General features: G+C 40.4%; 1 protein-coding gene across 1 annotated transcript in view; it reads right to left on the bottom strand.

Annotated features, from left to right (window-relative positions):
- Positions 1–3,766: 3,766 nt before the first annotated feature.
- Positions 3,767–12,707, bottom strand: part of sim2 (SIM bHLH transcription factor 2) — a 53,240-nt gene continuing 44,299 nt past the window's right edge. The window contains exons 6-12 of the mRNA XM_070983523.1: positions 12,300–12,496; positions 11,558–11,664; positions 10,559–10,706; positions 10,305–10,458; positions 9,119–9,217; positions 8,542–8,701; positions 3,767–4,482 (exon numbers count right to left, since the gene is read on the bottom strand). Coding sequence (XP_070839624.1) covers positions 3,767–4,482; positions 8,542–8,701; positions 9,119–9,217; positions 10,305–10,458; positions 10,559–10,706; positions 11,558–11,664; positions 12,300–12,496 — 1,581 coding nt within the window. The remainder of the gene's footprint in view (positions 4,483–8,541; positions 8,702–9,118; positions 9,218–10,304; positions 10,459–10,558; positions 10,707–11,557; positions 11,665–12,299; positions 12,497–12,707) is intronic.

Here is a 12,707-nt window from a genome sequence, read left to right as displayed (position 1 = left end):
ACTAAAATTAGGTTGGGAACCTAATTTACCTGTGGACCACAGATTAAAAAACTGAAAGCTTGAGATTATCCAGGACTAACAGTCCAACGAGCAGTAAGATGTTGCTGTTGGGTAGATTTTATTTATTAAAAATGCTAACAAAGCAGCACAGTAAACAACAAGCAGAAACGTCAGATGGGTCAGACATCCATGTTTAACAATATATGTCAAACAATATAGATCTTGTTACAGTTATGGCTGAAAATTACATCAGAAATAAGTTTGCCACATATCTGCACAGTTCAGATCAATGGCCAGTTGTGTACCCAGAAGTGACTGTTGTTGTTAGCATGACATCACTGTGATTCTATATATCCTTGTAATTCCACTTTCGTAGTCAAACTGACTACCCTTATGGTGGTTACCAAGAGGGAGAGTAGTGGGTGTAGGGTAGAGAGGGGTTCCGCTGATGTCATCATTACACATTCAGGTTTATGTACTCTTGATGGAAAAGTCATACATAAAGTTGTAAAAGACACAGTAAAGAGTAAAATATTGTAAATCAACTTCTCACCATTCCCTGTTGGTAAGTTGTGGCATTTCTTGCATTATAACACCCAAAAGCAGCACATAAATGTGACATTCTCTACTATCAAAACAAGTCAGATCACCCTTGAAACACTATGCTAGGTTATTTTTGGTAAATAAGTTTACTACCTCTATGTCAAGAATGCAAACTCAGATGGTTTAAGTAAGAGATAATGGCCAGTGATTTATCCATTACTTGGAAGTATCAGTAATTTCAGAGGGGTAGTGTATTTCTTGCAGCTTCTGTGTTACAGTTGCAATGACTATACTGGGTTTTAAGTCTGACTGGTGGACACTGGCATCTTTACCACTTTTCTGTTTCCTCCTTTTAAGTATAGTTTTAAACACTGTATTAATGGTCTTGAATCTGGTGTCAGTCATGATACTGAATTAACTTAAATAATGGTTAATACCAGCCCTTAGACTCTTTAGGCTAGCAACAGCACTGCTTTGGTGAATTGGACAGCTTCATGTGGCATGGTGGTACAGTGGTAACACTGTTGCCTCATAGCTAGAAGGTTCTGGGTTTGATTCCCGCCTGGGGCGCTGGGGGCGTGTCCTCCACCAAGCCTTCAGTGCCTGCTGCCCTCACCTTGGGTATCCTCCATAAAAAACCCCTCTAAAGCATGCATGAAGATCACCACCTGACCAAATGGTGACAAAGAAGGAACTGGGTCCCCGGGCGCCGTTGTCGGCTGGCAGCCCACCGCTCCTGGTCTGCCGCGAAGGAAGGACTTACCAGGATGGGTTAAACGCGGAAGAAGAATTTCACCTAAGCATGGCATGTGTGCATGTTGTGTAGTGTGAGACGAGTAAAGGATGTCTTTCTTTCTTAACAACAACTGGAAAACTCTTAGGCTATATCATTTTACCTTGGACTGCTTTAAGGGCCAATTGGCATCAACACATTCTGCAACTAATGTGGCTGGTAGCGTCTACTGTAGACCCACAAGCTGAAGCAAAGTTGCCATATTTAATATTGAGTGACAGTCAAGTCAAATCTCTGTGAACATGGCACCATCTGAAGCCAATTAAATAACCAGAGTAGTAGTTTGGATGAGGGTAACTGTTTCTTAACATTGCTTTTCGTGTCATCTTGCACAAGCAGGCCTAACATTATCTCCACACTCTGCAACACAAGTTCAACTGGTTTTGTTGTCACAGGAAACCACCCTCTGCTGCTGTATGTAAATGTACTTGGCTTGCAAGTGGCCTGCTTTTGGATATTCTATACAATATACTGATTTGTTACAGATCAAGCTTCACTTTATTTTAAATTTACACCTAATAATTTAAAAATGTAATTTCTTGTAATTTGGGTACATTACCTTTAGTTTCATACAGAATAGAGCAAAATAAGGACAGTCTGTGATCACTGCAACTAAAATTAGCATAGATATGATCCAGTCCAGCCATTCATAGAAAACTGGATATACCTAGGTAGTAAACTGCTCCCAGACCCTAAATAAAGTTACAGTTACGATTACAGGATCTCAGCAATTGTTGTACAGTAAGTTAAAACACTTCTCGTAGTTCAGACTAACCACCTATGCATCTCTGCCCATGGTACACTGAGCAGTAGTCAGTGTCCCCTGTGTCCCCTGACCCTCCACATCACACTACGTAGAAAAGAAGCCATGATACCATTTCCAAAATCCCTATACCCAGTCACAGAGTTTAGTGTAATGGACTTTTCAGCCTTTAGGGTCTGCTAGCTTACATTATACTAAAAACTTCCAAGACTGAGTATGTTAGTATGTAAGTGACTTCAGCTGTGCAATGTAATATCAAATAGAGCATTTAAAGAAGAATTTGTTTCTTGTTAGTTGCCAGTTGTACTGGAGGGTTGTGTCTGCTCATGCTGTTACGGCACCTTACCATATCATATACACAGTGATATAATACACTAAATCTAGTGTAGGAGTTCTGTTATTGTTTGCTAGAAATTATACAGTTTTTTTTTTTCCAGAGAAATTCCAGTTTATGGATTTATGCTTGCCCTTGCTACGAAACATTGCTTTTCATTCAAAAACTATTTTCACCTTAAAACATTGCAAAAACATTGTTATGAAAGACTGAAAGATTTGTTTTTTAAATAAATCCTGAACTTGTCTGACCCAATACAGGCTGCTGCCTGAAATCCTCACATGCTTCTGCAAATGTTTACAGTTGAATCGTATTTTTTTTTTTTTTTTTTTGCTTTGGAAGGTTCCTAACTGAGTTAAATGACCTTGAAGTAAGTGGCAGCCAAGAGATGTTTCTCTAAATGCTAAGGAAAGGTACTTCAGTGCTTCCTTTTGTATCTCCTTTGTCACAAGATACACACTCCTTTATAAAAGGGAAGGAGATAATGCTATCCTACAATTCCTTGTGACAGCAACATTTAAGGTAACACAGCATTCAGCTGTTCACAGCAACAGAAGATCAACGTGTCACATTACACATCCACAGCCTGTATCAGCCATAACTACTTCAAAGCACAAACAAGTCAGTGTTTAAAGGTGTTTACTGAGTTGTGGCTCTTAAACTATTAAATGCATAGCCTCATAATGAGTCAACTTAATAACCTTAAAAGAGAAGTCTGTCTTTCAAGAAACATGTAACAATGGAGAAAGATGTTTTCAGTCAGATGATATTTTTAATTCAACATGGTTGATATGTAATGTGATGATATGTACAGTCATAGATTTGTAGGCGTAACACTTAATGCTTGTATAAATGTAACAATTATTTTCATACAAACATTCTAATTAGAGAATATTTACACTATGCTCAGATGGCAAACTTAAACATGAACACAATGTAAAGCAACAGCAACTACACAGTCATCCTTACTATCAGGCTGCATCCCGAGTTAGACAAGGCATTTCCATGTATGGAAATTAAAATGTTACACATATGCTTTTGTCTTTGAGTACAAATTGAGGTTCAAATCATAGATAATGTTTGAACCCTTAGTTAGAGTTTGGGTTGAATAATAATAAAAAGTTAATAAAACTTTCACAAAATCTGTATAGGTTCAGGTTGATCCTTTATATTAAGGCCACAATGCAAGAAAAAGCCGTAATGTCTTATTGCATGTCAAACTATCCTGCAGAAATAAAATATTAAATAAAAAGAGAACAGAAATGACCCTGACTGGAATCTGTTAAAGAGTCAGGTTATGGTTTTGGAGTCTACTGAGCTTCTGTCTTGGAGCTTACCTCTCATTTGTGATAATGACGGATGTGCCGATGTAATGTGGTATCTCTCTATGGTTCTTAGGGGATGAACTGGACCTGGTGCTCTGACTGTTGCAGCTGTGAGAGGCCATCTCTTGATTGTGGTAATTGTGGCTGTCTGTTATATGGCTCAGTGTGGTAAAAGGTTGGGTTTTAATAGAACCATGTTTGCTCAAGACTTTATGAAATTTCAAAGACATATATGGAGTTTGGACTGGAAGTCTCACCCCATGCCTCATGCCAGTCACCATTCTCATATCCTCCTCAGCAGACCTGGCCTGCAGCTCCATAGCAGCCCTACACTGCTGGTAGCCATCAGCAGATTGTGGATATCCTGCAGCTGGGTAGGTGTAGGGAGCATTCATTGTACCTAGCTTCCTCCTCTGCTCCAGCATCATCTGCACAGGGAGAGGCTGGCCCATGCTGTGCACCAAGTCACCCTGCTCACCTTTACTCAGTACCAGGCCACTGAGCAAAGGGCAGGCCAGGACCTGGTCACCTTGAAGTCCCTCAGCACCTCTTGCATTGTGCTGGTCATCCTGGCTTAAAGGCTTACTGTCCATGGTAGTACGAGGAAGCGTGTAATGCTCATAGGGTTCTTCCTTCAGCCTGCTGTTAGAGCTTGGGTTTCTACTGCCAGAACAATGCTGGTAGATCTCATCAGGGTACCTATGGTCAGCTGCCAGCACGTGGCCTGATAAAGAAGACAATATTTAGAAGCCAAAATTAGAAACCAGAACCTCGGCTAAAAGAGAGAAGAGACAGCAGTTGGAACATTCAGTACTCAATAAAGTATTTAAAATTTTAGAATGTCAGGAAGTGTGCTAATGAATATGGTGGAAAACAACTCTGGTATTTCCATTACGCAAAGGCAGTGAGACTTGTGACCTAAGCATCTACTGGCCTCTGTCTGTCTTTCTAAAATCCTAGAATCTGTGGGCAACTCCTGACTGCATGTATTCCTGGAGAATGTATAATGGAGAAATATCCTTCAGACAGAGCAGTCACACTTAAGACCTGTTCATAGCGCAATAAGTGCTGAAAATGTTGTGGATTAAATTAACTCACATAATAAAAATAACTCTTTGTAGATTTCTCTAAGGATTTTGATACCATTGATCATAACACTAGTTGTCATTAAAGCTGCAGTAGGTAACTGTTATAAAAGTAATTTTTTGTCATATTTGCTAAAACTGTCCCTATGCCCAGACAGCAGTACATGAAACACGTAATCTGTGGAAAAAAAACAACAACCAAAAAACGGCTCCATTGGTCCCACCTACTGCTCCTCCTGCAATTTGCAAGAATCCACCGCGCCTGACACAAAACAACCAATCAGAGCCAGAGGAGCGTCTGAGGGAGTGTCTGACATCTGTCAATCACTACTCACACACACTGTGAACCACCCCCTACCTCCGCTCATGCTGCCGGCTGCCGCTCAGTTAAACAGCTCTGTGAGTGGCGTCAGGAGGCTAGTGAGAGCTATGGTGGAGCAACAGCCACCTGTAAAGGAGAAACTGCTGATACCGCCGCTGCCAAAAACAGCATATATGGCTAAGACAACAAATACACTAATATGGTGATTGTTACAGGAACACTCTGCAGCACGTATGGTATGTTAGTGACTGTGATGTAGCGGCTGGGCAGAGTTAGCTTGTTTCCGATGCTAAAGCCAATGCTAAGGCTAACATTACTGGTTGTCACGGCAGCCGCACAGACACCACAGGGAGGAGGGGCTTGGAAGCAGGGCATAAGTGCAGCGGAGAGGGAGGGGGAGTAACGTGGAAATTCTCGATCTTACCTACTGCAGTTTTAAATGCACTGCTTACCTTGGATTTTGACTCTGCGTACAGCTGCTTTAGATCATGTTTGTCTAATAGAGTTGTTGCTTATGGTTTCAAATCTCCAAAATGGTTGATAGATGATCAAAAAAATACAACCACATACTATTTGCACATTTTAACTAAGCAGCGCAATGTCTATTTTATACTGATGATACCATCTTGTATGTCATAACGGACAAGACAAGATAGAACTTTATTTATCCCAAGGGAAATTGTTGTGTAGCAGCTGTGGTATAAAGTAGGAACAAAGCAAATATATAGGATGCAAATATATAGGATGCAAACATAACATAAAATTAAAAATATGTACAATGGCAAGAATATAAACAAGGTTAACAGTAAGATTGCTTCTTCTGAGTTTCATGTACATATGTATAAGAAGTGACATACAGTATAGCTATGTATGTACAACATCAAACCTCAAGTACTAGTAAGTAGTGGTAGTGTTTGCTTGACATCTAACTAAGAAGAATACTCAAATATTGGAAGACAGTGGCATTAAATGAACACGCTGCACGATATCAACATGGGAAAATGTACAGTGCATTCCGGTCTTTTCCACAGTAACATCAGATACCTTGGATCATCGTGAAAGATGTGCACTGATGCCTTCAAGGTAACTACTACTACTACCATGACATCACTCCCTCAAAGACATATTCTCACATCATTTTCATTACACAACTTTAGCACTGAACCAACAATAAATCATTGTTTTCTTTTTCTTTTTGTCCTTTAATAGGTAGCCCATCTCTTTCTTTTCTGTCACTGTCCTTCTTCCTTACCAGGAAGAATTTCCTCAAAAGTCCAGGCAAGGTCAAGGGACAGACATGTGCTTGTGTGATCATTGTTTGCTTTAGCCCCAGACTGTCAGGACTGGCAGCATCCTCCTGCCTATTTACTTGTCTTTCTCTTGTTCCTCCTGCCTTGTGTTTCTTGTGTGTCCTGTCCTTGCCTGAGCTGAACTGGGCATGGTTCACGTGCTGTCCTGCTGCCAGCCCACACGCCCACCTGAGGTTCATCAAGTAATCAACACTCAATATATAAACCCCCGTACTTTACTCCAGTCTTTGTCAGATTGTTAGTTATCCCATGTAGTATGTTGTCTCGGCTCTTGTTCTGCTCTTGATAGTCTGTTCCATGCTCTGTGCTCCTGACCTTACATCTGTATTTTGTCTCCTCTGACTAGAAACCTCGGAGCCATTCTTCAACTGGATTCCCTGCCCTAAGTCAGCCACTGGGTAGTTGGCTCCTTTGATAAAAGCACACCCTTCCATGTACTAGTTTCCATCTTGGAATGAAATATCTTTAAATTGGCACTGTAGTCTTTCTTATGTTCTTCCTCTTCGAACGTGAAGGAACTGAATACCCTTTCAGCTTTGTTGCTGTTGCTGTCAATCGTATAAGTGATCAAGCAGACCTGGACATCCCCATCCTCTCTGTTTAGCTTGGTGACTACCCTGGAGTGAGAGACAATCCACAACGTGCCCTCACTCAGCCGTCGCTACCCTGACGTGCCCAGATGTGCCCTGCTGCTAATCACTGAGCTGCTGGAGACAGCCACTGCTAGTGTCGTGAAACCGAAGAAGACCCGAGGGAGTAAACAACTGGTCCCATGAATAGGTTTTGCAGCAGTATTTGCTTGTGCACGGTGTATTCTTGCAAGATGACTGATGAAGTGAAGTGAGCAATGAGCATACTCTGTGTCATCCAATACACACCTCTCACAAGTTATAGCTGCTAGTTATCCGCACACAGCCTGTGTCAGGCTTTTTTGTTTGTTTTTTTCTTTATGTTTCTCTTGTCATGGGGGCAAAGTGGGCAAAGTGCATTAGAGAGATATCATGTATTTTACTGTCAAGCTGTTCCTATGTTCCTATGTTTCTAGAGGCAATAAGGCATAGACATGTTATTTTACTAAAACTATGCAATATGCATATTCACATAATTTTGGACTATTACAATGGAAATACAACAATAATAGAAAAATTTCAATTTTGATTTTCTCAACCTCTCATTTAACCATATCAGTACTTGTTTGTTTAGAGCATTTACACATAAATTAAATATAATATGCATACAAATTATATAACTTTTAGAACCTTGGTGTCTTGGTGTGCAAAGTCAATAGTCAAACTGAATAAAAGCACAAAAATATTTAAATACATGATTTCTATATCATTTAATTATTTTTTACTTTATTAATTTAGCACTAGGAATAATAAAGGGCAAATTATGAATGGATTAAATCCGTGGCTATACAGTACAATTTTTGAAAAGGTATGAAATGTCATATCAGCAGCAGCAGCCTCCTCACCAACCCCCTCAACAGAAGCTGTTCAATGTACCCCATCAGGTAAAACAGAGACTAATTTTGCTTTGCACTGGCCTCTGACAAATATATGAGGTGTGGACAATGATATGGTATGTTGTGATTCCATGTTACATTATTTATGAATTTGGGTTGCTACCATTCAACCAGTTATATTGCAAGGTATGTTTCTGTATGGTGTTTCAAATTTGTGCTCCATGTGCCCCCTTTTAACTTTGAGCACCTGCCCCCCCCAAAGGTCTCTGCACGGCCCTGCCTGAGGCATATTTCCATGTATCATGAAGAAGTGAGAGTTGTTGTCCATGATGTCCATGTCATGTTCATGTCCATGAACAGTGCAGCATCCACCACCATCAAAGAATCAAGCTACCATCTAGGGTTAGAAATTGATGGTAACACATTTTTCTCTGTGGGGTCTTATGTCCACACTAAGCCAGCATTCCACCCGTGAAAATTAAGCTTTTTGTGAACATGGTCCCAAGCAGAGAGATCTAAAATCCACAATTATGTTTTGTGGAATGACCTCTTAATGAGATTTACGCTCGGTAACTTAAACTTTGATAGCTATAGAGTGTACCTGTGTATTTGTTGGGTACTGAGGGGCTGCTGATGCTCCATCCAACAGACCCTCTGCAGTGCAGGGAGCCGAAGATCCGCTGAGCCAGCTGAGATGAGGTACCCGAGAGAGATAGCTGACGAGTCGTGTGGTCCAGTTGGAAATGGCTAGTGGCCTGCTGCTATCATAAACAAACATTCAACAGCACAGAAAAGATTACCAAAATAGAGGGGTGTTTAACACATTTGTTTTTTTCTCTCTGTTTGCAGCAGTAGTTTTATAACAGACATCCATGGACAATTTTTGTATTATCTGTATTTCCTACTGGACCCGTATTTAGTCAAACATGCAGTGTGGCTATTAAAGACTGACATCCATGTTGGTTGTTTGTTTATGTTTTGTTAACCATTCTCTCCGTGTCTGCAGTGGAGGCATGGCCTGGCGGTGCGACGAGCTGACAGCGCACCTGAGGCTGATCTCCACTGATCATCTCATGAGTCGGCACGCTGCCAGATTATAAGAGCATCTCGCTGAGACTTTCCAGCCATTTGATCTTGTGGCCATAGCTTCCTAGTATTTATCTCATTGTCTTAGTCGCCTTTGTGCAGATCTTGTTCTTGCTTTGTTTGTCGTAGTACTGAGTCTTCTGTTTGGTTTCATTATAGTTGTGTGTTTTTTCCTTCCTGCCCGATTCAGCCTGGCAGAGTACACAGAGTGGAAGCAGGGGAGACTCATGATGCAGGTCCAGTCTCTAAGACACAAGGATCAATTGGTAGAATATGGCAGAAATTGTATAACTATAATATTAGTTGAGTATATTTTGATTAGTGTATAATCATGTGACAAAAACAATTGTTACATTTTTGTTACCTTATACTGAGCTCTTTCTAACTACAGGGAGCGCAGATCCTCTTCGATGGAGTCTGTCATGTTGCACCACTATGTTTCTACTGTAACCCAGAGTGGACAAACCAAACACTAACCCTCAAGAGTGCCTTTCACGTTTTTAGAGGCCACCATAAGGGAGGGTGAAGGGTGGGGTATTCTAAATATATATATGCCTAAATTCTACACATCAGATGTTTATAGGATAGGTTTGCATTGTTTCAAGTCAGACTTGAAAATTGTGAACCCATCCCTACCAAGCCCTACTGCAGAGACTTTAATTGATGGAGAATATTTCATACAGTATGAAGACGTCCCCTGTTCATTTCTAAATCCCTACTGTTGTTGCCGTCATCATATAACACTGGTTTCACCTGTACTGTCCCCCTTGAGCTATGTAAAAAATAACATCTATATGTTTCGCCTCAGTTTCTATACATTTTTCACCAGGTTTGCAACTTGCTGACAGAATCACCAAATGATGTGTCATCATCAGACAAGTGAAACTGCACTGAAAGTAGACCTGATTCTGAGATACATTTTTTCAGGGTGACCTCTTTCTTACCAAAATGCCAACTTGCGACATGCTTTGAGCTGCCTCAGTTTTTTAGTGCGTGGTGAGCATTAAACCCCCAAACAGACAGGTAAAGTACATTGTGAGGTAGCAAGATACCAACGTTTCATAGCACAATGAAAATAGAGCCCCTGTTTTGCTATAATCTTTTTTTAATGATCAAATGATATTCCTGTAATCGAATCCTCAAAATCTTAAATACATGCTTAAGATATGAGTCATTTTAGGAAAATAATCGAGGCACAAAAGAATTTTCAACATAAATGTGTGAATTCATCTTTTGAGTACTCTGAAATACCATCTTTATGCCAAATGGAAGTCCCACCTCAGGATAGGGAGCTGCTCTGAATTTGGTTTTCATGTTGATCGCTTTGGTTGTGAGTTGTTTGTGGTGTTCTTGAGAGGAAATGAGACTGAAACCAGGCTTAGTGGCTCGACTTTGGTCTCCAGATAACTGCAGCTCCTTGCATTCAATGTCACTGTGTACATACAGACAGGCATACATTGTATATTTTAGTACTGGTTTAGTTTGTATTGGAGATTTTAAATGGAGAATTACATGGGGAGGGGCCAACTCACGTGAGAACGTAGTTAACACTGACAATACACTGAGGTCTGGAGGAACGGCTGTTGTGGATGATGGTGGCGTAGCTCTGCACCCACACCCAGCCTCCATGCTTTGATAACATACGGTAGTACTTAGTGGTGACCTGCCCCTTCACCAGTACTACAGGGAACAAAAAGATCAGGATCAATGGGGGGGGGGGGGGGGGGGAATGTTGAAATCTGACATTAGCTCCTCAGAATCACACAGGACTATATACACAGGAATCTGGCAGCAAAATGCTCCACTATGTTCCCCAGCTAGTCTCTCACCCTGTACTGTAGATTCAGCTGATATATCTCTGTAGGTTCATCACTACAAGTGACCCCCATTCACATTGTCACATTTTTTTCACATAGTGATTTTATTATTATACATATCAATTTAACAGACCCCAATGTAATGCAGCTATAAGATTCACTGCTGTAATTATAAAACATTAAAGTCAGATACATGTGCCATGATGACAGCACCATCTCAGTTATTTTTTTCCTCCATCAACCATTTCTGCCTACCAAAGCAGTTGCCCTCAGTTCTTCCCGAAAGTTCACAAAAGGTGAACTCTATGTTGAAGCACCTTAATTACATTGATTACACACCTTACATTATATCAAACATGGAAATATGTCACTCTGAATAATTGTAATTAATCATGCACATCATCAGATTCTTCTTAAAGCTGAAAGACAACATATTTGTCTCCCACAATAATTAATTGTTTAGCTGATTCAGAATATTCAGTGGGGCAAAATACACATGGAATCTTACCATCACGACACACATGGTAATCATAAAATAATGTGTTGTGGTTGTTCATTAACACATTTTTACTGGTGTTTTTTGGTCTAACAGGCTGTTGTTTTGTTAGATCTGGGCTTCAATGACTGGATCATTTGGCCTTTGAAAACTTGGTCTGTTCTTCTTCTACTTACCTTCCTACCCATTTAGTCTGACTAAGGATTTCGAGGACTTACATAAATGATGAGCACAGCGTAGGTGGAAAACGTCACAGGTGTGTACATGGTGGTACAGGGTCTTCTCTATCAGGTCCTGAGGCTCAAAGCCTGTCAGCTCTGCCACCCTGGCTCCAGCACACAGTAGAAAGGGCACAAACTGTCAGGGGTTGATTTGGATCATGTTGCACTTCAGTACACATGATCAGTTAAGAATCCAGCAGTCCATATACTGTAAAAAGCTAATGTAAAATGTTAAGCATGTTTAGGAGATTTGCTACGGTGTTGATATTTGTGTTGGTTGATTTTATATAATTTTTTTGGATGATTTCCTTATGGTTTTCTATGAGGAATAAGTGAAACATGACAACCCCAAACACTGTCCATCTATTTGAGTTTAGCTATCATGTGTTGTTTTTCCATGATTCGCTAATAAACCTTTGTGGATGTCGTCAAATTAATTCAAACTGCCATAACTCATGAATGTTGTCCATTTGCAACCAACCAGATTAAGATGGCTGAGTTTCATGCAGCTTTTGGCTACTGGGGGTTAATATAGTAAAAAAATACTAAATTGCTTTATACAAAGTACTACTATGAGCAAGTTGCACAAGCTTTTGGCAATGCCATTGCATTTTCATCAACCCTGTAATCTAGTTACAAACTTTTTTTTTTTTTTTTTGTTGAAAGGGATCATCAAGATAACATGTACTTAATGGCTTTTATCTATCCATCCACCTAGTCAGTCAAGAGTCTCCCATACCTTGTGTCTAAGAAAATTAGTTTAAAGTCCAGGCTGGCCCGGAACATGAACATGTTGCTGTGAAGTTTGACCTCAGTGATACCACTGGGGGGCAAGGAATGACCAACAGCCACCAGACCCACAGTCTGATAACAGGATTCATACAGTGTGTCCATCATATACTGACGCACTTTCAGGTAACCGCTGCAGTGGATGACCTGGGAAACAACCGCATAAAACTCGTGTCATTACCTGTTTATGTTCAATGGAATCCAGAGTCACAGAAAAAGTTGTGCCAAACAGAGCATTCTTGTATTTTCCAAACCTGACAACACCAAAACAGCAGACTACCATTTAAACTGTGGTTGCTCAGTAGTCCCATCACTATGATCCATTTTATGTCAAGAGCATTCTATCAGTCTAGTTTAA

The sequence above is a fragment of the Chaetodon trifascialis genome, chromosome 16 (genome assembly GCF_039877785.1).
Source record: "Chaetodon trifascialis isolate fChaTrf1 chromosome 16, fChaTrf1.hap1, whole genome shotgun sequence".
NCBI lineage: Eukaryota > Metazoa > Chordata > Actinopteri > Chaetodontiformes > Chaetodontidae > Chaetodon > Chaetodon trifascialis.
This window is presented reverse-complemented; position numbering and strand designations above follow the sequence as displayed.